The following is a 26,191-nucleotide window of genomic DNA, read 5'->3' on the forward strand; positions in this document are numbered from 1 at the left end:
TTCGTTTTCTATTAAATTTGTACAACATATTTTGCATTTTCGTTCTGCTCTCTCTATATTATAGTAACGTCCTTGTTTAATTTCTAGATTATGCGATGATAGTCTGAATTTACTTAGTGCTATTCTATATTTATTTTGTTTGATTATGTGCAAATACGGTTCAAATTCAAATTTGGTTTTAAACATACAATATGTGCTAAGTCTGCCAGGTTGATTAATGTTACTTAACCAATTTTGTTTAAATTGATCTAATATTCTAATTTTTATGCTCTCTAATGATATAGTAATACGTTCTTGATTAATCCATAAATTTGTTAACCCTAATTGTTCTAACATTTCTTTTATTTGTGAGGCCCAATTGTTTTTGTTATAATTGATTCCGTTGTCGGCGTCGTTTTTCAATAGGAGATAAACTTGTTTTAGAATAATATTTTCATTTAAATTTAAGATTTTTATCCAATATCGGAACATAATAATTTTTCTGTGTTCATGCATCGGGATCCTACCTAGTTCTCCGTATAATCCTACAAGATTGGTTGATGTTTTTACACACAATAATTTGCGTAAAAATTTTGAATGTATTAGTTCTATGTCTTTTGCCATATGATTACCCCAAACTTCAGCAGAATAATTGAGAATTGGGGATATTAATACATCAAATAATTTGAGTTTCTCTTTTAATTTAAATTCATATTGATTGAACACGGAAAATAATTTATGCATAGCTTTTGATACGTGTTCTGAGATGTATACACACATACCAAGTTTCAATTAAAACTGCCAAAGAGGATCCCGCATGTTGCTCCACGAACAAACATGTGTTTTTTAATGTTAAAAAGGACTATGATTTCGTTATTTGGAAAAAAGGATTGCTACAGCGTTTGACATGCATCATCTTCTTATACATATATACACGCATAACTAAGTGCAGTAAAATCGGCCCAACCAGTTCCGAGATATGGCTCCAGACACAAAAATGTTCTGGACAAACGAAAGGCGATAGAAGAACGTATGAACAGACGGAGGGACAACGACAAAACAACATCACTCTGCCAAAGGCAGGGGATAAAGCAGCACAAACCAGAATATTAGTATTTAAACGTTACTGCTATTTTACTTTGGATGAAATTTGTAAAACTTTTTACAGATGGAGTTATCACGTGACAAACAAAATGGTGACGTCCATGCCGAGAAAGCAATTTTTAGCAGATATTTGTACTCTTTAATACTTTTATTAATTGTTAAAATGCCGCTCACTTCCCGGATATATCGGCAAGAAATGTGTTTAGCGTTTAGATCGAAGTTATATTCTATCTACATCTCGACTTTACTCGCTGCGAAATAAATTAGAGGGTCATTAAATTACAGCTCCCGCTGACTGTTAAGACGTTCACGTGCAGTTTAGAGTTGCTTTTTCAAGCAGATAACTGATTGTATAGATGTTATTGGTTACTTTACTTATGCGATACATTTAATGTTCTATGAGTGATAAGGACTTGTTTTAATGTATAGGCAAATGACTTTAAACATTTATACCACATGCAAAAAAGTTCACAAAAAAATAATTGCTTTAAATTTAAAAACATTCATTACAAGTACTACTTTAGCAAACAATAACGTGTATCACGATAAGAATTAATTTACTAGTCAAAGTTAAAAAGCTGTACATGGATTCCCCACAAGGCTATCGAGTGTCAATTTCTGCCACAATAACTTGAAGCTTTTCCTCGATCTATGATTGTAGATTTACTTTCCCTAAATCATAAATCACATGCATTACCCTAGGATTTTTTGAAAATCACGGATAAAGTCCGTGTTATTTTTTATCCAATACCAAATAACATCAACAATAAAAAAATGTATAAGCTCTTATGCATATAATTGCTTAACAGCCAAATGAACAAAACAACAAAAAAAGTGTAATGGCATGGATGATAATAATAGTAATAAAAATTAGGTTATGATTAAAATTAACAAATAAATAACTGATTCATTACAGCCCGCCTTCCCCTAGCTGGCTGTCGAGTTAATGTTTTTTTTTCATAATAGGCCTACTGCAAATTTTCACCCATGAAAGGGCCCTCAGAGCACTTTCCCTCAATTCAAAAGAGCAGAGGTGTTTTAGTGTCCCTGATGAACAAGCTGATTGGAGCTGATTTACTCTCCAGTGGAGATGCAATGTATCGCCTTGTACACACAGATCAGTAAAGTAACCCTGTAATCCCGAATGATTCATCTATCGGTGGTTGATGTACAACACGTCTTTTAATTGGCCAATGAAAGAGAAGCAGCAAATGGGAGCAACTGATACAGGAGGTCGTAGGTCTGAAAATTGATGCCGTTAATAATTTGTTTTAAAAAAACACCCAAATAATGTTGGTCGCAAGTAGAGAGGTTATATGATTAATCGTCTTTAATTTGAACCGTACAGTTTCTGTGTCTAAATCTAAGGCCCATAACTTCGCAAAAATTGAACCAGAACGAAATTCTTGTAGATAGACTCCCACACCAAATATTAGGTCACTATCTTAAAGCGTTTTGAAAAGACCGAAAAATGAATAACTGGACGGACGGACTGACAGATCGACTGTTTTATGCCACCCTACCGGGGGAAGGGGGGGGGGTCGAAACAGCTCAATATCTTAAATAGTTGCGTAAATTCCCCCGGAGAACGGTTTTTATAGATAGTGTTAAATTCAAAAGCCTATAACTTCGCCAAAACTCAATGGACCGGAACAAATTTCACACTTCATCAGTAGATCATAAAGGTAGACTCACATACCAAAAATTAGCTAAAATTACGCGTAATTAACCTCCGGAAAACGGTTATTGTAGAGAAAATAGTCCAATCTAATTTCGAAGTTGTAGACAATTGTGATGGTTTGTTCATCTGTGTCGGTGATGGTGAAAGTCAAAATGTGTAATATATGATTAACATTTTATAAGGAATTTACTGTGAAACTCAAAGAGAAAATACTATGTTGGTTATATGTCAGTCGGACTTTAAGATACATTTTTTTTATTATTTGATTTTCGAAGTTTGCGTTCCTTCTTCATAAACGACATATATTTATGAAATCTAAAGCTTAAACATTGGTGTGAATTTCACGCAATGTTTATGGAGTAAAATTCTACTGTTCCAATCGTGTAATTATTATTTTTTAAATAATGAACTAAGGAATTGGAACTAGTCGATGTTTCTTTAAAAAAAAATTGTGCTCATTCATTCGAACTGATTCTATGTTATATTTAACATTATCTTTAAGGTCATAAGGAACGTAAAACTATAGTCATTGTCATGTATAGAGTCGTATAGCATACCCCTACAACTAAGAGAAAACTATACACGTTCTAAAATAACGATTTGCTAATCAGCAGTATTACATATTAGCAAAAAATCATTTTAAACAGATCAATAATGTTACATATCGTTATCAATTAAATAATAAAGTATCAGCTAATTTATCTCGAGTTATACGTCATCTAAAAATAAACACATGTTAAGCCCTTGATAAGGGTAAATATCTTTGCTAATAACGTTAGAATCTTAAAACACTAAGCGTTTATTAGTTCTATTGTTATTAACCCATTTATGCCTAGCGTCTAGAAAAAAGGCCTTGGCAAATAGCGTAGACCCAGATGAGACGTCGCATGATTCGGCGTCTCATCTGGGTCTGCGCTGTTTGCTTAAAAGAATTTCTGTAAGAAATATTCTAAATATAGAAATAAAGATACTAGACATCCATAATTTTGGAAATAAATTGATCTAATTTAGAAGAATGGGAGAGTCAACTAGGCATAAATGGGTTAAAATAACGTATAGGCAAACAGTCAAATCTATACAACTTATCGACCATTTACCAGTCCAACATTAGACCTATCGCTACCAGCGAACGCTCAAATGGTCACCCTTAGGCGATATAGGAATGAAATATTTTGTTCGTATGTATATTGAAATGATACAATTTCGTAATAAACACTTTATGAGAGACAAAAGGTCGACCATAATTTATAGAGCTACTTAACGACTTAAAGGCTCGCCGTAGCCCTCATATATCGCTAAATTTGTAAGTTGTTTTATAATGAAAAATATATAATTGGATCTTAAAAGCTCCAGTAAAAAAGCTAGAATACGATTAAGAAAAAAAAAGAGTAACTCTCAAATGGACTCTTACCACTGACTCCTGGAGTAAAAGTCTATCGCTTACACCACTCGGCCATCCGACCTCATACCATAACTGTTTTATTTTTTACTTTATATAAGCAATTCTCGTAGTATCACAAAATATAACGACAACAACAGAGCTCTCCGAATTATGTAATCGTTTTGCGTTGCAACGCTTTATAATTTTCAGGTTTTTAAATCGTCAAAAGATGCATATAACGGATATTTTAGAGCATGGTAATTGTTTAGTGTTACTGCTTCCTCGCATATATCATAACTACAACGAAAATTTGCGAATCTGAAACATTTTTTTTAATTTTGTCAATTAACCAAAACGTGAAAGGCCCCTTTAAATCGGTAATTGGTTTAATAAACAATTTGTATTATTCCTCATTTCATGAATTGTAATTAGTTTAGATATTCTTAAGATATTTTTTTCCTAAACCGTAAAGCTTAATATTGTAATGCACGAGTCATTCAGACAGTCATACCAGTTAAATGAGTCTTAATGCACGAGTCATTCACACAGTCATACCAGTTAAATAAGTTTTAATGCACGAGTCATTAACAGTCATGCCAGTTAAATTAGTCTTATTCAACTCGCGCCTCCAAGAGTAATGTAAGAACCAGAAAGTGAAACCATTCAATTGGGCCGTGCTCTGTGAAAAAGGGGTTTGATGCATGTGTCCGCACAGACCACACAGGCTTATCAGGGATGACACTTTCCGCCTAAACTGGATTTTAGCGAAGAAAAGACTCTCTGTAAACGGAAAATATCATTAAAACGGAAAGTTTCGTCCCTGATTAGCCTGTGCGGACTGCACAGGCTAATCTGGAACAACACTTTACGCGTATGCATTTAACCCCCTTTTCACAGAGCACGGCCTAGTTATATAAAGCTTTTGTTTTGCGCTGTGCGGACAATCATTTTACAGATCTATACCCCGGGATATAAATAAATTCGAAGTTGCATGTACATTAAGATATTAAATGTCGAAATGTCACGTGCCTATATTTACGCTTGTCCTTCATTGATGTATTTTATCACTATACAACAACGTCAATAGACTGTATACGAGATTTTTATTTGTTCTCTCAACATACTCAGCTTGCTAATTTATCGATTAAATTGATATGTGTATGCATTTATGTAACATTTAGAAGTGTGAAACTTTTGATCATGAATGACGTAGCACAAACGGAATTTCACAGCAAATATTGTTATTGTATGGCCCCAAATGCAATCTCAAGCAATGTCTGCATGTACGTTACATTCACTAAATATAATTGCGAAATACTGCCATCCAAAATACAGTAATTTAGATAATTCGTTTTTCTAGTTTCAGTTGCAATAATATTGACCCCACTAATGATCCCAAATACAATCCAGCGCCTAATAAGCAAGTATGGTACCCACATTAACAGTTTCATCGATTTAAGTAAGAACGCAAGGGTTGTATTCTGCTAAATTAAAGGTCGGAGTTGTGATCCGTGGTCAGTGATCATATGAAATGAACAATAATACATATTGATATTACAATTGGAGATTGTAGTAAATACTGCACTATTGAATTCTTGCAGATGCAAACCTTATATTTCGCCAACGACGGAAAATGGGTGAGTGGTTTACTTCGGTCTTAGCTATTAAAAAAACATGTCGTGCATAATGCTTTGCTTTACTGAATATTATTAAGTTGTCATTGAAGCGCTTCATTGATTTAATTTAATCATATGCACATTCTTAATAGGGAAAAATGAACTGAAATTATGGGTACTTATTTACTTGAACGATTTAACAATTATCACCGTTTTAATGAGATGAGTTTTTCTTCAATGCTGTTGACATTTTATAGAACACCATTTAGCAATCTTACATTAAATGTACCTAAATAAATGATTAAGTAAAAGACTGTTAATCTTGATGTGCCTTTATTTGTTTTGTTTTTTATCAACTTGGTCCGGTTGTGTATATTTACTACGCCTTGTTAGTAATAAAAACACCTTTACATATGTGTTAAGTGTTGTTACGCATTTAGATTTTATTTATGCTCATTTTAGAGGAAACATACTTTTTAAGTTCCTGTTATTAAAAAAAAAGGATATTGAAATAACAAAAATTGACATTTTTAAACACAAATGTCTAAATTTTTGCAATAACACCACGATCTTCAGTTAAAGAAAACATAAATAAAATCGTAATTTATTGTTTTGTCTGTATGTGAAACATTTAAATTCATAATAAAATCATTTCATTAATTTAACAATAAAAACATTTAAATTTAGTATTGTTGATAAACACTCAAAACTAATCACGTCGAATTTGTTTTTTGCATATACGACAATAAACGCGGCGTTTCAAGATTACACTAACGCATGACTAGATTCTGCGATTCATCAGATATTTTATTCTTAAGGATCATTTAATTTTATCATCGGTATCTTTCGCATCATTTGCGCATCATTTGCGTAAACGCACAATTAGGACATAAAACCATGCATCCAAAACACTATCTTCGTTTAATCAGAGTTTTTACTTACGGTTCAATAAGGTAGTTACTGGTGTCTTTCGCATCATTTACATTATAACGAAAGTAAGAGAGTCACATTTCTGCCTGAAAGAATTGGCGTATTAACAGCGACCCAAACTATCACGCATCATCATCATAGGTTCTTATCGTTCTACCTACGGCAATTTTATTTGCTTCAGTGTTTAGATTTCGAATCTTCGTTTCATCCTAGGGCTTTTATGGTACCCGCGTGTACAAGGCGTTATATCACGACTTTTCTACTTCATTGAAGTTATTAGCTTAGCTCGATTTCATAAGCGGACAGGTCAGCTCCTGACCAGAAAGATCCTTTGTTTTGGAGCTACGACGTTTCTTTATGAAATAAGACACATTTCCTCAAAACACGACTTATTTGATACGATGCGTGCTTGATCGCCGTCCGTCGTCGAGTATCGTCCATCGTATGGTACCTGTTATGTATTAATTACTTTTAATTTCATCGCCATCTATATAACCAAGAGGATTTATGCTAAAATAACGAGAACTATCAATTACGAACCCTTAAGTTCCGACCCGTCGCATATAAAGGTCCCCGGAGCTTTAATAAGTTAAAACGTGAGAAATATAGACATCAAATTCAAACGCCCAGAAGCTAAATACTTAGATTGTCATATGTCATTGTGGTCTACGTTTTTATTGTTTAAGTCCAGTGCTTTTAAAACTGGCACACCGTGGCGGTCAAATCGTCTTTATCAACTTACAAAGCATAGTCCCCTTCCAAGTCAGTTCAAATCATGTCATTTGTGTAACAAAACAGCCACATCTATAGGTCAAATGTTAAACACATTCCAAAATAACCTTTGAAACGTCCAGGGATTTAATATTTGAACCCCTTACCTTTGCGGTTTATAAGAAGAAAAAATATGAAAAATAAATAACGAAAACTGCCAAGTTCCTCTTGCGGCAAATCATTTTAAATGGTGATATATTTTTTTAACAAACTGTCCTGAAGATAAGGCAATACAAATACATTCTAAGGTGTTAACACGTTTTACTATAGACATATGAAAAAAACTGCCTTTACTAAGTACGGACGAAACTTAACGCACATGCATTAAAACCCGTTTTCCGAGAGCGAGGCTCATTTGCTTTCGTCAGATATAAGTTGCTTTTGTATATATACAATTTGATGCGGTAAGCTGTTTGATTTACTTTATATCGATTGTATTCAACTCTTAGAAATAGATTGATAGGGTTTAAACAATTTATATCACATATCGTGTTGCAAAAGGATGTTCAATTGGTGACTGAGTAACACTTGTTACAGTTCGTTCATGCGACTGAATTGAATGATTATTAATATCGAATATATTTAATAATTTTCTTAATTGCTACATCGACCAGTTTTTTTTCCGAATCAGATACGTTATACCATTGTTATGTGAAACAATCTTAATTGTATGTCTAATACATGCTCGAGCGCACAGAGACTACAGTAGAATGGATTGTGAACCACTTAAACACATGCGTGTTCATTAAATGAAACATTGTAGACTTAGTTTGCGTCAAATCAAAACAAAATTCTAATGAATGGCTTTTGATTAACAGCAAACAATTCTCGTATAGTTTCTGTTTGCGATACTTAAATGATGCTATGTACTTTAATTCTAGTTAAACGTACGATAAAATATTAACTCGTAGAAGAACGCTCTTATTCTGGAAACACGATTTTATTTAAAATACCGTGTCGGTAAAGACGTAGATTATTGCAGTCGTTTCTGTCAAATATTGTTATTGTCTAGTTAAAAGATTCTTCGAATCTGGTTTTCTTCTACTATGGTATGTTAGCAACTTAAACTTTTCAATACAATAAAATGATAACTTTGTCAAGGACATGGTATTAAATATGAAAAGGAATTGTATGCCTTTATATTTCCAGTATTGTTTAAGCAGTGAATTTCATATAATTTAACGCCCACATATATTGACGACTTGATAAAACTGGTGAAAAACAATAATTACAATTTAAGATTGGCTTAAGAAATATTTCCTCTTTGAGGCGCAAAATGAGTCTCACGCGTAGTAACATTTTTCTGTTTTCCTCTTATTCAAAAGTCAAATACTCCTCCATAAGTGTCGTAATGATTACTGTAGATTTAATTTTTGCAAACAAATATACATATTGCTTTTTCAAACTATTTATATAGCAAGGAGGTGCAGGCTATTCTTCATAACAGTTGTGTAATTTCATATCCTATTGTGAACAACACTGGTCATGAATTTTGTTTTCTGTAATTATAATATTTGTGTATATCAGCCACTTCTATCAATCGTAATCTATTTCAAGAATAATGTATTCCACGTTTTTAAAATCTGACTTTGTACAATAATGTACGCGGCTGTTTTTGTTAACTTTTTGTTATCGTTATTGGTCGCGTTAATTAAGATATAGTAATTGTATAAGTGTGTGTGTGTGTAAAGGTGTGTGCGTGCGCGCGTGTGTGTGTGCGTGCGTGCGTTAGAGTGTGTGCATATGGGAAAATGTAATCAACAATACATTTATATTCTTAAATACTTTCTGTTTATAAATATTTGTTCCTTGAGACCATTTCAATATTAGAAGGGAACTTAATGGTATAAGAGAAGTCATATAATATACTTGCTTTTTATGACACTTCTATTACACTGTTGCAGTACTCTTATGTCCGCAAATGTCTACATGTTTGCATTATACTGTAGAAATGCATTATACATACCATAGTTGTTTGAAGGCCTCATTGAAAATAAGATTGCCATTGTTAAACTGTTTGCATGACTTTTAATCAATGTGTTGTCTTTATGAGTTACCTTCGGAAAATAAAGAGATTATTATTATTATTATTATTATTATTATTATTATTATCATTATTATTATTATTATTATTATTATTATTATTATTATTATTATTATTATTATTATTATTATTATCCTCTTTTTCTGTATATTCAGCCATAAGGTCTTCTCAGCCACTTAAGAGTAACTTGACATTTTTTACTAAATGATAATATTTTTTTATTATATAAGACATTAAAATAAATAATGTATGTATCAACAACACAAAGAGGCTTATAAATTAAGATATCAAGTTCTTCCATACTAACACGAACATTCTAGGCGGGAACCCTTGCAACCCTGCTTTGTTCATATCTTCCTATCAATATGTTGTGTCATCATCTTATTAGAAAACATTAAATGTTCCTAATAAATTTTAAATAAATCAATGAAGTGATATTGTTATTAACAAACATACTCATTAAAAGCGAATATTTTCAAAATTATTTGAATTGTATAGTACCTGTGTACTATTTGCCTTGAATTTTTCAGACCATCGACGTTTTTTTAACTAAAAATACCATTTCTGTGATAGAGGTTTCTAAATAAAAGATAAAATAAGTAATTCAAATTATATTAGATTGTTGTCAGAATTTTCAAAATTAGTGTGTGGCCGAGCTAAAGGAATTGATGGAACTATGGGAAATAGGGATAAACTGAACAATGATATTTCTATCAACATTGTATGCACTCAAGTTGAGCATTGAGGCGTATTTTTAAGCAGTTATAGACAGTGTTCCGCGCCAAAGCAAGGACATATTCCTTGACAATTATTTGTATATTGGTTAATAACAATTTTTGGGTAGAATATATGAGGAAAACAAGAGAATATATAGGAAAATATGTCTTCTGGAATTTTCTGAGTGGTTACATTAATTACTGATCGTCGATTTCAGAAAAAAACAAAACGTCGCAGTTTCCGCAAAACACGAAAATTGCGCCCAAAGAATTGATGTTACTGACTTTTACTAGTTAATAAATGTATTATTTTGATTCTCATTTATAAATTAATGATTTCAACGCTGATAAATGCAGATTTGTGTGACGTCACGAGTTGACTCCCTTATTGGTTCATGATAATATTACTTCTTTTCAAGCAGGAAGTTAGCATGGAACAATGTTTAATTAATGAAATGTTTGAGACAAGAGAATCAAAAATGCAGTTGATCATCTGTGTAATGGGGCGTGGCAAATGGACACCAGGTCAAATGTTGCAAACAATCTCTCTAGAGGACCAAAATAATATACCACATACCGCATATCAAAGCTTTGTGCTTTGTGTTTTGTATGTTGTTAAGCGATGTAATTTAATTTAAAAGATTTAAATTCCCACATTAACAAAGAGAGCCTATTTTCACCCCAAAAGATGATGTAAACAAATATTTCACCTCTGACTTGGCATTTAGAGAAGATTTTTCAACTATGTATGTCTATATCAATGAAGTGACATTTGATCATGTTCAATCTTGAAACCTGGGATAAAAACTTGAACATTCTCTTTAGTGGAACACTAACTGATATCATCTACCAAATATCAAACCTGTAGACATTGTGGTTTCACAGAAGGATTTTAAAAGTATTATGCTAAATAAGTCTATAAAAATCATGTGATAAGTTCGCTGTGGCCAATGTTGTAAACATGGATAAATATAAACATAGAAACAACTTTTCCTACTACCAATATCGCCTTTTACCGTTTTTAGCTCACATGATAAATCGTAGAGATTATGTCTTCTTTCTTCTAAATGTTCCCCATCGAAGTATCTTAATAAACGGTTGTCAGAATAAAAGCCAGTTTCATACTTATAGAGCAACGGTGACATTACAGTTTTGTTTACATACAAGAGCTCATGCCATATCAGCCTGATTTTCGCCACTATGCCCGAATTGCCCGAGTCATGGTTTGCTTTGAGTTTATGCTGATTTTTTCAAGTTTATTATAACATCCACAATCTCGGTAACTTAAGGTTTTCGCTCAATAACCGTCGTTTCATCTCGGTAACTTAAGGTTTTCGCTCAATAACCGTCGTTTATACAAACAAACATACCCGGCGGTAACATAATCATGTAAATAACTGCGGTATTGACCAGTCGCCAAATTATCGATCGCTCCGCCCGCATAGTCACGTGGTCTAGTGATTAGAAAACTCCGACAAGTAGATCGCAATTATAGCGCATTACGTGAGTGAAATACTATACTTGTAACGATGTATCATGCTCATTTTATTTAAACCGCACACTAAACTAAACTGCTTTGTACAACTTTAATACAATGATAAATGCTTTAGACAGAAATGGCGTAATCAAAATAAATGAATTAACTATCAGAAACGTTTCTTATACATATTATAGGAAGTTGATGAAAAATCAGTGGTAAAAATGAGCATTTATTTCATATTGATTTTGAACTTGTATTAAACCGTCTGCCAGTGAATCCGGTTGCTATTCATATATAATTTTTAAAATATTTTTATTAAAGCGGGTATATACGATTTGTATATGTGCTGAATTGTAAAATATTGATACAAATATGTTATAATAACACACAATATGCAAGAAAAATGATACATTTAAGACGAATTTCATAAAATGCAGCAAATGTGTCGTATGAATCGATATCGCTGCAGGAATTTCAAATGAACCGTTAAACTAAATTTAGATTCACCTCGTATATGCATGATATACATGCTGGCGAATTCGGCTGTACAGCCTTTTTCGATTTCAGAATTAAATATCTGGCTTATTTAGCATTTTTCGACACATGTTCTTCTTAACTTTTATTTTAGTTTATATTGAAATATATGTATAATAAGTTTTTTACACATTTTATATTAATTAATAAATATTTGACAAGATCGTATATACCCGCTTTAAATGCATATACATATAACACATCCATATCATGATGGGTTTTTTGTTTATTAAAAATATTTAGATCTTTGTTTTATTGTGTTATTTTTAAAAAGATACAGATTTTTTAAATTTAGGTATAAATTAAATTTTGATTGTAACCATAATATAATACAGGCCTAATTTCGTCGTTTCATTAACAGATCTAATATGCATTTTATTTCATTTATGTTTAATGGGAACCTGCTTCATTTCACTATCGAAAAATGAAATTTTGGTATTACGGTGCTGTTCACGAACATTCGAATTGAATACATTTAGCATATTATGCATTTGTTTATTTATAGCAAGATGGCCCTTATATGTTAATTGCAATTTTCACATTTCTCCCCGTATCAATATATGTTGTATTAAAAATGTTGTTGTTGTTGTTGTATTATAAGCAATACATTTTACATTTGAAGTCGCTTTAAGCTAGCTAAGCCGCGTTGAAATCACCTTTTTGTTGTTTTTACTTTAGTTAAAACAATATTTAAGTTAACAATTTATAATGATTTCCATTGTTTATGATCCACAGAAAATAAATATATAATTGGAAATCATTTAAGTAATTAAATACATGTAGTTCTTTTCTTGTGTACAGTACCTAACAATGCCTTAATGTTCATTCATTCTGAGATCCACGCAACATACTGTCATTTATTAATCATCGACAATTACGCTGAGATTAATAAGCACGTGTGGCAATTATTATGTTGCCCAAACTGCTTAATAATATTGTGCATCAAACGGTATAACACGTTTTATAGAACACACAACTGGTGTGGTTACACTATTTATTGTGTTTGTTTTCTCAATTCTTGTTCATATGTTCAAGAAATAAAGATAAAATAATAACCTTTTATAAAGTATGTATAGCACCTACAATTTTGAAAAATAATCGAACAGTTATGATTATGCATTTGATATAAAATCTGTGTAAACTCTTAAAATTACGTCCATTCCATATGTACGATACGCTTTGTTTGTCGGACAAAATGGCGGCCAGATAAGCGTTGCTGAGGGTGTGTGAAAAATCGATATCTGATTGGCTGATCGAAGAATGTGGGCGGAGCGATCGATACTTTGGCGACTGGTCAATTTAAGGTATTGCGGTTTATATTAACGATCACTTTTGCAAACGCGGCAGTCAGGAACGTACGAGATGAGGATAACAATAGGCTTATGTGTTCTTGGGCTTTGCACAGGGGCATTTGGTATTAATTTAAGAGAAGTTTTTGTCTTTTTATTGGTAGTTTTTAATAATAATGATGCTAAATTGTTCAGAGTAGTGATTTGACGAATGCTAATACGATGATGATGGTGGTGACGATAATGGCGATGATGATTTATAAATATTAAAATAATCATCATCATCATCATTATAATCAGTATTATCATTTTAAATAATAATAATAATAATTATTATTATTATTATTATTATTATTATTATTTTTATTATTATTATTATTATTATTATAATTATTATTACTATTATAATTATTATTATTTTTATAATTATTATTATTATTATTATTATAATTATTATTATTATTATTATCATTACTATTATTATTACTATTATTATTATTATTATTATTATTAATATTATTATTATTATTTTATTATGATAAAACGGAATTATATGCAATTAAACTGAATGTTTTTCATAAATGCAGGTTTCTCGCTGAGAATAAATTTCGTTCGCCACCTATCGTCCCTAGTTAAAAAATAATGTATTACCGGTATCTCCAAAATATGGACCATTTTTAGCTATTCTATAATCTATGTATACAATTCATACACTTAGTTTCTAGTTGTATTTTATTGAATTTAAGGCAAACAAACGTAAAGTTGTATCATGAATATTTCTTTAATTATACATGCCAATAACTCAAGCAACACACATACATATATCTGTAATAATATTAGTTTATTTATTTGCTAACCATGGACTGACCTGGCATAGCTGCTATAAGTAGCATGAAAATATAGTATAATCAAAACATACACGCTAACTTAAGTACCTGGAAATGTATGAATATCAGAACAATACTTACAAACTAGTTGCAAGTAAAAGAATTAGTAAAAGAATAGTAATACATTAAGTAAAACAATGTCACCAACTTATATAAAAAGTTAGATGCATACAAAGTGATGTTATCTTTGGAAATACAGTTGAATAAATGATAAATGTAATATATTCCATTCACTGCATGTATGAAACAATAATAAGAAAACATTACAATATGTTTAAAACACTATCGCATAAGTAATATAGTGTATTATCTATAAAACATAAATCATGCTGGTTTTGTATACGGGTAAGAAACATGGATCATGTTACAACAGGTAACGGACAGTTTATTATTACGCAATAAGGAAGACATTGTATAGATACATTCATTAAACAAGCTAGTAAATGTTACTTTTTAGAGTTGTTGTGTCTTACTTCAAACGATCATAACACAGAGGTCTAGTGACAGGGTTATTTTTCTTGCTTGCCGTAGTTATTTTAGTTACTAGTAATATTGAGGTATTTATTGACATGCATACTAATTTGCATATTTCATTAACATGGTTATCGCTTGCAAATTGTTCATTTAACTTCTCCTTGATAATATTTGCACATCACATCGTAATGCCCTTTTCCCAAACGAAGGCCGAGCAGCAGAAACAGGAATCATACCAAAATGGCGACATAAACGTTTTTAATTGAAGGAATAATAATAATAATATTACTATTATCATTATTAATATTATTATTATTATTATTATTATTATTATTATTATTATTATTATTATTATTATTATTATTATTATTATTATTATCATAATTATTATTATTATTATTATTATTATTATTAACCTTTTATTATAAGCATATGGCCTCATATTCCAGGTTGTTGGGGGTCACTTACAAAGGAGGTTTGTTACAAAGCTGACGGAATCGGATGCTTCAGCAACGCCAAACCATATGACAACGCCAATTGTAAAAATTCCAGAGTCGCCAAATGCTATTCAGGTAAAGAACTTGCTCAAAATAAGTAGTTTTATGAAGACGCTCCGTTCTAGCGACAGTAAAATTCTGTGAAACTGCGTGCATTAATTTCAACCTATAAATACACGTCGTTTCATTTAAGAATAATAGTATATTGAATCTACAACACGTCATTAAGGATATTATACAAAAGTCTTAGATATTTGTTAAAGTGATATTATGGGCATTTTTCAGTATTGCATTTAGCTGAAATGAATTAACAGGTCAAAACAGTTAGTTAAAATGTGGTAATTGTCCAATTATCTACAACTCATCTTGCGACCAGTTGTTTATAAATATTATTTTATAGTCGATATTCTTACGTGACTCACCCAGTCCTCTAAGCCGAAATGATCAGTAAAACAAAATTTTGTCTTTGTGTCGTATGAACGAATCTGCACTAAAACTAAATTTAGGTTCACATCGTACATGCATGATCAGTTGTCAAACGAAAGTACGGTTGATATTCAAATGCATTATTTTTCTCTTTCCAAGATATTGTTTTAGTATGTTGATGCTGCATTAACAAATATAAGTGTATTTGAAGTGAAAACACCAAAAATAAACAACGGTTGCGATAGACACCTATAAACTGCTAGAAACCCATAATGTCACTTAAAATGAGCCTCACTAGAATGTTGTGCATAATATTGATTCATTAACAAAAAGTACCCAAGTAATTCACAACATGCATTTACATTTTTAAAATACACTATTAACACCTGTGGAAGAAATGTGGACGACACGATATTTAATATTAAACCATGTTTCAAAGAGTGATACACGTTTGCCCTTTCCACAGTGTTTAATTCAAGTTACATGCACGTTAGAGTTTTCTATAACTTCCATCGGACTGGTGTATGGCATTCTCGTGTCATTTTAAGGTCAAGTTCCTGCTGTACACCCGTGCGAACTCCCTGTCGCCAGAGATCGTGACTAACAATAACCTCTCCATCCAGGCGTCGAATTTCTCCAGCACCAGAAAGACTAAGTTCATCATCCACGGCTACACTGATAAACACGGTCCATGGATGATCAAAATGGCACAGGCTATAATCGAAAGGGTAAAATCTCAATAGCAAGAACGTGGGCTGATTGCTTCAACTGGCCTAGAAAGGAATATCGACTGATAAATTTGCTTTTTTCGATTTGACTTGTTTTTTATTTTAGCTTCATTTCCTGTATTACATTAATAATATAGAGACCATTTAAAGCAAAACGAACTATGTTTGTATTGAAAATGGTCTAAATTTAATAGACAGGCGAAATATCAGTATTAGAAAAGGGTTTAAGTTGTATCGTGTTTTGTAACAAATGTATGTTTCTTCCACCCTGACTTCAAAAGCCGACATTGTTTAATGTGAATGTGCTCAAAGGAAACACAAATCAAGGACTGTGCGAATGATCTTATAAATGCAGCCTGGGAAGATACCAAGTTTTCAAGATGCATGTTTTATATTGTAATTAAATGTAGAATACTAATTTACTTCGACATTACTCAGAAAAAGATTTGAATCGTGAGAAAGTCTTGCGTGTTTTCCATTATTCTGCACACAACTTGCCCCCTTCCTTGTTTACTGTATCATTTCAATAGTGTATGTTTTTTGCTATCGTTGTTAATTAAGTTCGAGGAGATATTTGAACGTTTTCGCATTTAATACGCAGGAAGACGCAAATGTGTTTGCAGTGGATTGGTCGAAAGGAGCTGACAACTTCCATTACCTGCAGGCGGTGGCGAATACCAGGGTCGTCGGGGCTCTGATTGCGCAATTTATAACACAACTTCGCACCACTACGCAGGCGCAATATGGCGACTTCCATTTGATTGGTCACAGTCTTGGTGCCCATATTTGCGGTTACGCCGGTGAAAGGATTTCCAGAATCGGTCGAATAACCGGTCTGTGTGCTTAGTACATATATCGAATGTTATTGTCCTTTATTTAATATGGACTATTTAGAAAGTGTAATTCTTCTTAATGCCCACTTAACGCGCCTCTTAAAGCGTGTTTTTTTAATTATCCTTTAACATGTAACTTTGAGTGGCCTTATTCGATGTTCTATTGTTAATATTTAATTGTATATTTTATTAACATAATCTCTTGACTGTGTTGCCCTTATTTATCGGTACAACGAGTGACCCTAGCTTTAAATATTGCCAATATACTCGCTGCAGGCCTTGATCCGGCCGGTCCCCAGTTCGAGAAAACAGACCCCAAGGTTCGTCTGGACCCTACAGATGCTTTGTTTGTCGACGCCATTCATACGAACGCCGACTTACTCCTTCAACTCGGTAGGTAAAGAAACGCAATAGTGATGTAATTTATTCAAAAGACTCCGTACACAAGTAAAGCATTAAAGTTTTCGATAAAAAAGATGTCGATCTATAACTATATTGGTATTCATTATTATTATTATTATTATTATTATTATTATTATTATTATTATTATTATTATTATTATTATTATTATTATTATTATTATTATTATTATCATCATTATTATTATTTTATTATTATTATTATTATTATTATTATTATTATTATTATTATTATTATTATTATTATAGAGCACAGAATTCTTATGGTGATCATAATTCGTGCGTCAATTGTCTTGTCTCGTCTTGCGACAATATTTACGTTGTTAACACTCTTAAGTTTATTGTTCGATCTATATGTAACGTGGTCAGACATTTTGTCCGAATGAAATATTGTCCGATTTCGAAACTGGGTTTTATGAGGTCAACAATAAGGTCACTTTGTTAATTTAAAAAAACGCTTGACACTCTAGAAGACAATTTATAGTGTAATCTTCGTGAAATTGGTAAAGACATTTTTGCTAATTTTGCGTCGATTAAGCATTATAATGGTTCCGATTATTCGAAAACCATGTCTCTATGGGAAAGGGGCGTTTTGCTCGTATGACTTTAGTGAAACATTGTTCACAATACAGAAGTCAAACTTTAAGCTAAATCTTCGTGAAACATGAACAGGACATTTGTTTAATAGCTTGGTTATGTTTCAATTCAAAATGATTCTTGTTTGTCATAAATCATGGACGCCAGGGATGGGGGAGGGGGGCAGTTATCCTCGTTAAACTTGGTGGGAAAAGTTGTTCAAGTGGTATCTCGACCGAATTCGAAAATTATTCCATTTTGTAATATTTCTGTAATATTTCCGGGCAATATTTCGTCCATGGCTATAGTAAATCATTGTGAACGGTATATTTGCCACATATATTGTCCGGGTGAGCGCCTCAGGAGCCCTGGTCCTCTTGTTAATCTTAGCGCAACACTACATCACAACTTTAAAATGTTGTTAATAAACCAATAAACACGGATTTATAAAAATTGTCTCATATAAAAATGACTGATACATCTGTGTTCAGGTTTCGGGATCGGAATCGAGCAGCCAGTAGGTCACGTGGACTACTACCCTAACGGCGGAGAAAATCAGCCGGGCTGTCCCAGCGAGTTAGGGCAACATTGGTTCAACCTTAAAACAGGGGGCATTGAAGGTAAAGACTTCAGTTTCTTAGCCTTTCTTATTCTCTTTTTCACCTTATGACTATTGAACATGTGAAGAGAGTGATACGACACATAATTGACATGAATTGAATAAATTTTAATATTACAGCTGATGGTTTTTCGTCACATTTATAGTTTATAATTTTCAAACTGCAACATATTGTTGATTCAACACAGGCGTGTAATTGACACCATGTTATTATCTATAATGTACATTAAAGCAGCCTGTTTAGTTTTTTAACTTATATTGCATTGGCTGTCACCTGCAGACAAGTCATCTTTTAAGATAACTTTTCATGATTAAGTAATTATTTTTTTCTTACTTTACTTCAGCGTTGACCGGCGGTGTTGCTTGCAGTCACATGCGCGTCCTTGAGTTATTCATCGAGTCCATCATCTCCAACTGCAACTTCCGGGCGCAACCGTGCAGCAGCCGCGCTGACTTCCAGGCCGGCAGGTGTAACACGTGCGGTGCTGGATGTGCAAACATGGGCTACAACTCCAACAGCCAGCAACCCCCTAACGGAACCTACTACCTTTCCACCAATGGCAAAAGTCCTTACTGCAAAGGCTGTGTGGCGAAATTAGCGAGGTCCTTGCTTCCATGGCTAAATGACTCTTCTTACTAGTTGCTTGTTTTCCTTACTGCCAATCTTGAATTACGAAATTACCGAACACCTTCATGACAACGCTAAAGAAGAATTCTCTCGAGTTGCTGATTTTCGAACGTAGAATATGATGTCCTTGTAATATAAGTTTCACTAAAGTATACTCCCTGTATTTTTGTATTTGTATTTTTGTTGATGTTTGGAAACTTTGTTTGTATGGTAAAATAATTAGAAGACGGCGATTATAAATCAAATAATTATAATAATAATAATAATAATAATTAGAAGAAGAAGAAAAATTAGTATAATAAAGTATAATAACATAATAATAATAATAGTAATAGTAATAATAATAATAATAATTATTATAATTATTATTATTATTATTATTATTATTATTATTATTATTATTATTATTATTATTATTATTATTATTATTATTATTATTATTATTATAATAATAATAATAATAATAATAATAATAATAATGATAATAATAATAATTTAAATGATAATAATAATAAGAAGAAGAAGACGAAGAAGAAAAGAAGAAGAAGAAAAAGAAGAAAATAAATAATAATGACCAAAATAATAATAATTATAATTTTTATTATAATTATTATTTTAATAATTACATGATGACGATGATGATGATGATGATGATGATGATGAGGAGGAGGAGGAGGAGGAGGAGGATGAATGTGAGGATGGTGAGGATGGTGGTGATGATGATGATGATGATGATGATGATGATGATGATGATGATGCTGATGATGATGATGCTGATGATGATGATGATGATGATGATGATGATGATGATGATGATGATGATGATGATGATGATGATGACGATAACAACAAATAAAAACACCAAACGTTGTAGAAAAATCCAGTTAGCTATATGGGCAAGTGTCTGCATATGTATCACTTCCTGATAACGATAAACACTTACAGCAGGGCGTTTGAGACACCCTTGATGTATGGTAAAATCCTAGTGAAATAAGGCAGTTTTAATACAAAAAAAGTAATATTTGACCGCATTGTCTGACATTGACCTTGACCCTAGATATCTGAGTCTTACCGTTAACATACAGCGAGATCACAGCCGTACATCACGAGTGTCACTCATTTTTGAGATGCATTAAAAAACGAGTCAAAGCAACTTACGAGTTGGCGCTAAGGACCGGATATGTTTAATATGCACGGAGAAGTACACAGGAATAGTAAGTTTTATAGGGTTTTTTTTCAACATATTTCGTATTATTAAAAAAGAAATCGGAAAGTTTATTGCGATTAGGCGAATATTAATTAATCTACAAAAGTAAAGAAGCATGCGATAACAACCTATTTGGAAAAGTAATTAACTTTATAGGCTGTGGAATGGTGGAGGTTTTTAAGCAGATCGATGTGTTTTGCGTTTGTGACGAGCATTTTTCTACCCATTTGCATAGCTACCGACATTGCACGATGGTTTTCAATATACGCAAATTGCTGCATTCACAAACACATTTACTTCTCGATCATATGAATAATTTTGAATTATTCCAAAAGAGATGAAGCCAATGCAAAGGAGGAGGCGCTAAAACATTAAGAGGCGTCAATTTACATTTTGAAGTATATTTATGTAAGGGTTTCTACACATTATGATTACCAGGACATATATTTGTACGGAGCCAATTGTGTTAAAATAAAATTAACGCGTAATTGAATACGCATGTATATGAACACATTTTGTGACAACATGGGAACTATTTCATGGTTTATTAATTCGTTCACGTTTCAGAAAAAGGGTTATATCCACAAATATCTTTTGAATACAAGTTCGCCAAAGGGCCGATTTCTAGCACGTTGCATCATAACTCGTCTGATACAATATATTATAACACGACAACATGTGTTAAAGCATAAATGTTCACATAACCGGTAATCATATATGACCTCAATGATTCCATAAAGGACATATTTTTCGTTAACTCCGTTTATAACAATAAAATGCAGAGAAAAAGTCTGGAAAACTTTAACTGCTTGATTTCTTCCAACAATTAGAGCGCATTATAAATTCGTGTAAATATTGCTTTCCGAACTCTTTTGGTTGAGTTTTCGGTCTTTTCTCTTAATTTCATCAATATAAAATAAAAGCGCAAACAAAATTGTAATAAAACCAAATAATTATAAATAACATGTGTTGCAAAGAAATCAGAAATCTTTCAATCTCTGTAATTAAATATTCGATTGGACTTAAAAAATGAGGCTAATAAAATAATGTTACCTATAAAGTATAACATATGTGGGGTAAACAATCTGATTTATGCACGTTATGACTTCAAAACTTATGTTGTTCCTAAATTATTTAAAAAATTACATATTTTTGTTTTACAGAACGCGTGTATATTCTGTATAGATTTGATTTAAGGCATTTACGTTTAACAATAAAACTAAAATGATAGCAAAAGGAACATTTGTCTATAAAAGTTAAGTCATGTGATTATATAATTGTAATCCGCTTGTAAAATCATATATATCGAGCATTTGCGCCACCTCCTGTTGTAAGTGACATCTTATTAGCATTGCCTTTACATCTTTTTGCATAATGCAAAATTATCTATTCATCGGCAAGAAGCCAATGTGTTTGTTAATGCAGCCTCCGTTGTATGTAGAAAGCAATCGTCTGATGTCGTTAGGGATTTGATTGGATGGAAATAACGTCGTCACACATACGCACAACATCGATTTGCTTTTAAATACTCTATGTTTGTCTTAAAGATGTCCTTACGTTTCCAAATGGGTTGTGATTGTATGCCCAATATAGTTGTAATCGCACAACTCTCTCCGATATACAATGTATGTATAAAAAAAGGAAACAAACTCACCATGTAGTATTCTCAATATAATTTAAAAACATACGGTCCTAAACGCCGCCTTGGAAGTTGCATTGGCTTATTTATTATTGCATCTCAAACAAGAGGTGGCTCAACGGAATGACGGCCATGCAGGGGAGAACAATTGTAATAACAGTACACTTTGATGCATATTTACATCTATTATGAAAATTGAATTGAAATTGTGATATTTGACCTCAATGTTTGACATTGACCATGCCTCTGTGACAATGTATATTTCATGTTACACAGATGATCGAGAACAACTGTGATAAGCTGTATAACTGTTTTTGGAGATACACATCAAGACAGAAAAAAACTCCTATATAAAAGGGGACTTTTCAATTTGAAAAAATCCATTACGCCGTTTTGCGTTGAAATGTGACGTGCATCATCCTCTTATCCATATATACACTCATACCAAGTTTCAATTAAAACTGCCAAAGAGGATCCCGCATGTTGCTCCAGGAACAAACATGTGTTTTTTAATGTTAAAAAGGACTATGATTCCGTTATTTGGAAAAAAGGATTGCTACAGCGTTTGACATGCATCTTCTTCTTATACATATACACACACATAACTAAGTGCAGTAAAATCGGCCCAAGCATGCAAAAATGTTCTGGACAAACGAAAGGCGATAGAAGAACGTATTGACAGACGGAGGGACAACGACAAAACAGCATCACTTTGCCAAAGGCGGGGATTAAAGCAGCACAAACTAGAATATTAGTATTTAAACGTTACTGCTATTTTACTTTGGATGAAATTTGTAAAACTATTAACAGATGGAGTTATCACGTGACAAACAAAATGGTGACGTCCATGCCGAGACAGCATTTTTTAGCAGATATTTGTACTCTTTAATACTTTTATTAATTGTTAAAATGCCGCTCACTTCCCGGATATATCGGCAAGAAATGTGTTTAGCGTTTAGATCGAAGTTATATTCCATCTACATCTCGACTTTACTCGCTGCGAAATAAATTAGAGGGTCATAAAATTACAGCTCCCGCTCACTGTTAAGATGTTCACGTGCAGCTTAGAGTTGCTTTTTCAAGCAGATAACTGATTGCATAGATGTTATTGGTTAATTTACTTATGCGATACATTTAATGTTCTATGAGTGATAAGGACTTGTTTTAATGTATAGGCAAATGACTTTGAACATTTATACCACATGCAAAAAAGTTCACAAAAAATAATTGCTTAAAATTTAAAAACATTCATTACAAGTACTACTTTAGCAAACAATAACGTGTATCACGATAAGAATCGATTTACTAGTCAAAGTTAAAAAGCTGTACATGGATTACCCACAAGGCTATCGAGTGTCAACTTCTGCCACAATAACTTTGCTAAAGCTTTTCCTCGATCTATGATTGTAGATTTACTTTCCCTAAATCATAAATCACATGCATTACCCTGTGATTTTTTGAAAATCACGGATAAAGTCCGTGTTATTTTTTATTCAATACCAAATAACATCAACAATAAAAAATGTAAAAGCTCTAATGCATATAATTGCTTTACAGCCAAATGAACAAATATACGAAAGAAGTGTAATGGCATGGATGATAATAATAGTAATAAAAATTAGGTTATGGTAAAAATTAACAAATAAATAACTGACTCATAACAGGCCGCCTCCCCCTAGCTGGCTGTCGAGTTAATGTGTTTTTTTTTATTATAGGCCTACTGCAAATGTTTACCCATGAAAGGGCCCTCAGAGCACTTTTCCTCAATTCAAAAGAGCAGAGGTGTTTTAGTGTCCCTGATGAACAAGCTGATTGGAGCTGATTTACTCTCCAAAGGAGATGCAATGTTTTTAACGCCTTGTACACACAGATCAGTAAAGTAATTCTGTGATCCCGAATGATTCATCTATCGGTGGTTGATGTACAACACGTCTTTTGATTGGCCCATGAAAGAGAAGCAGCAAATGGGAGCAACTGATACAGGAGGTCGTAGGTCTGAAAATTGATGACGTTAATAATTTGTTTAAAAAAAACAACACCCAAATAATGTTGGAAGCAAGTAGAGAGGTTATAAGATCAAAAGTCTTGAATTTGAACCGTACAGTTTCTGTATCTAAGTCTAAGGCCCATAACTTCGCAAAAAATGAACCAGAACGAAATTCTTGTAGATAGACTCCCATACCAAATATAAGGTCACTATCTTAAAGCGTTTTGAAAAAACCCGAAAAATGAATAACCGGACGGACGGACGGACTGACAGATCGACTGTTTATGCCACCCTACCGGGGGAAGGGGGGTCGAAACAGCTCAATGTATTAAATAGTTGCGTAAAATCACCCGGAGAACGGTTATTATAGATAGTGTTAAAGTCAAAAGCCTATTACTTCGCCAAAACTCAATAGAGCGGAACAAATTTCACACTTCATCGGTAGATCATAAAGGTAGACTCACATACCAAAAATTAGCTAAAATTACGCGTTAGGTAAATAACCTCCGGAAAACGGTTATTGTAGAGAAAATAGTCCAATCTAATTTCGAAGTTGTAGACAATTGTGATGGTTTGTTCATCTGTGTTGGTGATGGTGAAAGTCAAAATGTGTTATATATGATTAACATTTTATAAGGAATTTACTGTGAAACTCAAAGAGAAAATACCATTATGGTTATATGTCAGTCGGACTTTAACATTTTTTTTTATGTTTTGATTTTCAAAGTTTGCGTTCCTTCTTCATAAACGACATATATTTATGAAATCTAAAACTTAAACATTGCTGTGATTTCACCCAATGTTTAAAGCTTTTGACTTTAGAAAGGTGTTGATTTACTTGTTATATTCCATAACTTTATATAACAAAATAAGTTGTTTAAGCATTAAAATTAGCCTTGAAAAGTACCTTATTCAAAAAAATAAAGCTCCCTGGTTACCCCCTCGACCACCCTCAAGTCAACATTTATGCGAAAGGACCTGTATTAAAAATGTAGACGTACGGTTAGAGAAATTTCACTTTGCATTAGGAAAACACACTTTCAAAATTATGTTTATAGTAATTCCATTGTCAATTATTCTTTCAATCCGTCTGTCCTGCTCCTGCTTAAACTATAAAAGTGCTGATGGGTCTCTCCTCTATAACCCCTTGTCAGATTTTAATTAAACAACATTTGAATGATCCTTGAATGACCCTTTTAATCGTTTTGGTGCATTGCATATAAAGGTCATTGGATCTAACAATAATTTTAAAACATCAAAACATAAAAAATCTTCTCTACAACCACACGAATTGGGCCTGAATTTTTGGTTTGTAGCATCATCAAGTTGTCTTTTTCTGTGTTTCTTCGAATCAAGGTTTGATATTTGTCCTTTGTAATTGCATGACAGACCTCTTACAATCTTGGTCAAATCATGCCTTAAAACTGGTCATCCCCAGGGGTCGAAATATGTATGGAGACTTATTTAACTAATTGCTTATAAAATCTATGGAACCACAAGGGTAACAACATTTATATAGATTTACATAGTTATATGTCCTGTACCAAGTCTACCAAATCATGACTATGTGGTCAAAATTGGCCATGCGCAAGGGTCACACAATATTCAAGGGCTCTGCTCGGAAACAAATGCCCCCCCCCCCCAAACAGGGCCTTGACAAAGGATTTTCTTCATTAAAACTGACAATAGGAGTGAATCTTATCATATAAGTGTGACTTAGCCACTTAAATAAGTTTTTAGATGAC

At 32.6% G+C, this 26,191-nt stretch overlaps 1 protein-coding gene across 1 annotated transcript in view; it reads left to right on the plus strand.

The window, feature by feature from the left end:
* The window catches only part of LOC127862486 (lipase member I-like), a 27,390-nt gene extending 7,652 nt beyond the window's left edge, over positions 1-19,738 (plus strand). Inside the window, exons 2-5 of the mRNA XM_052401643.1 lie at positions 17,139-17,370; positions 17,647-17,763; positions 18,858-18,986; positions 19,330-19,738. Coding sequence (XP_052257603.1) covers positions 17,139-17,370; positions 17,647-17,763; positions 18,858-18,986; positions 19,330-19,625 — 774 coding nt within the window. The 3' untranslated portion in view covers positions 19,626-19,738. The remainder of the gene's footprint in view (positions 1-17,138; positions 17,371-17,646; positions 17,764-18,857; positions 18,987-19,329) is intronic.
* Positions 19,739-26,191: the final 6,453 nt, after the last annotated feature.

The sequence above is a fragment of the Dreissena polymorpha genome, chromosome 16 (genome assembly GCF_020536995.1).
Source record: "Dreissena polymorpha isolate Duluth1 chromosome 16, UMN_Dpol_1.0, whole genome shotgun sequence".
Classification (NCBI taxonomy): domain Eukaryota; kingdom Metazoa; phylum Mollusca; class Bivalvia; order Myida; family Dreissenidae; genus Dreissena; species Dreissena polymorpha.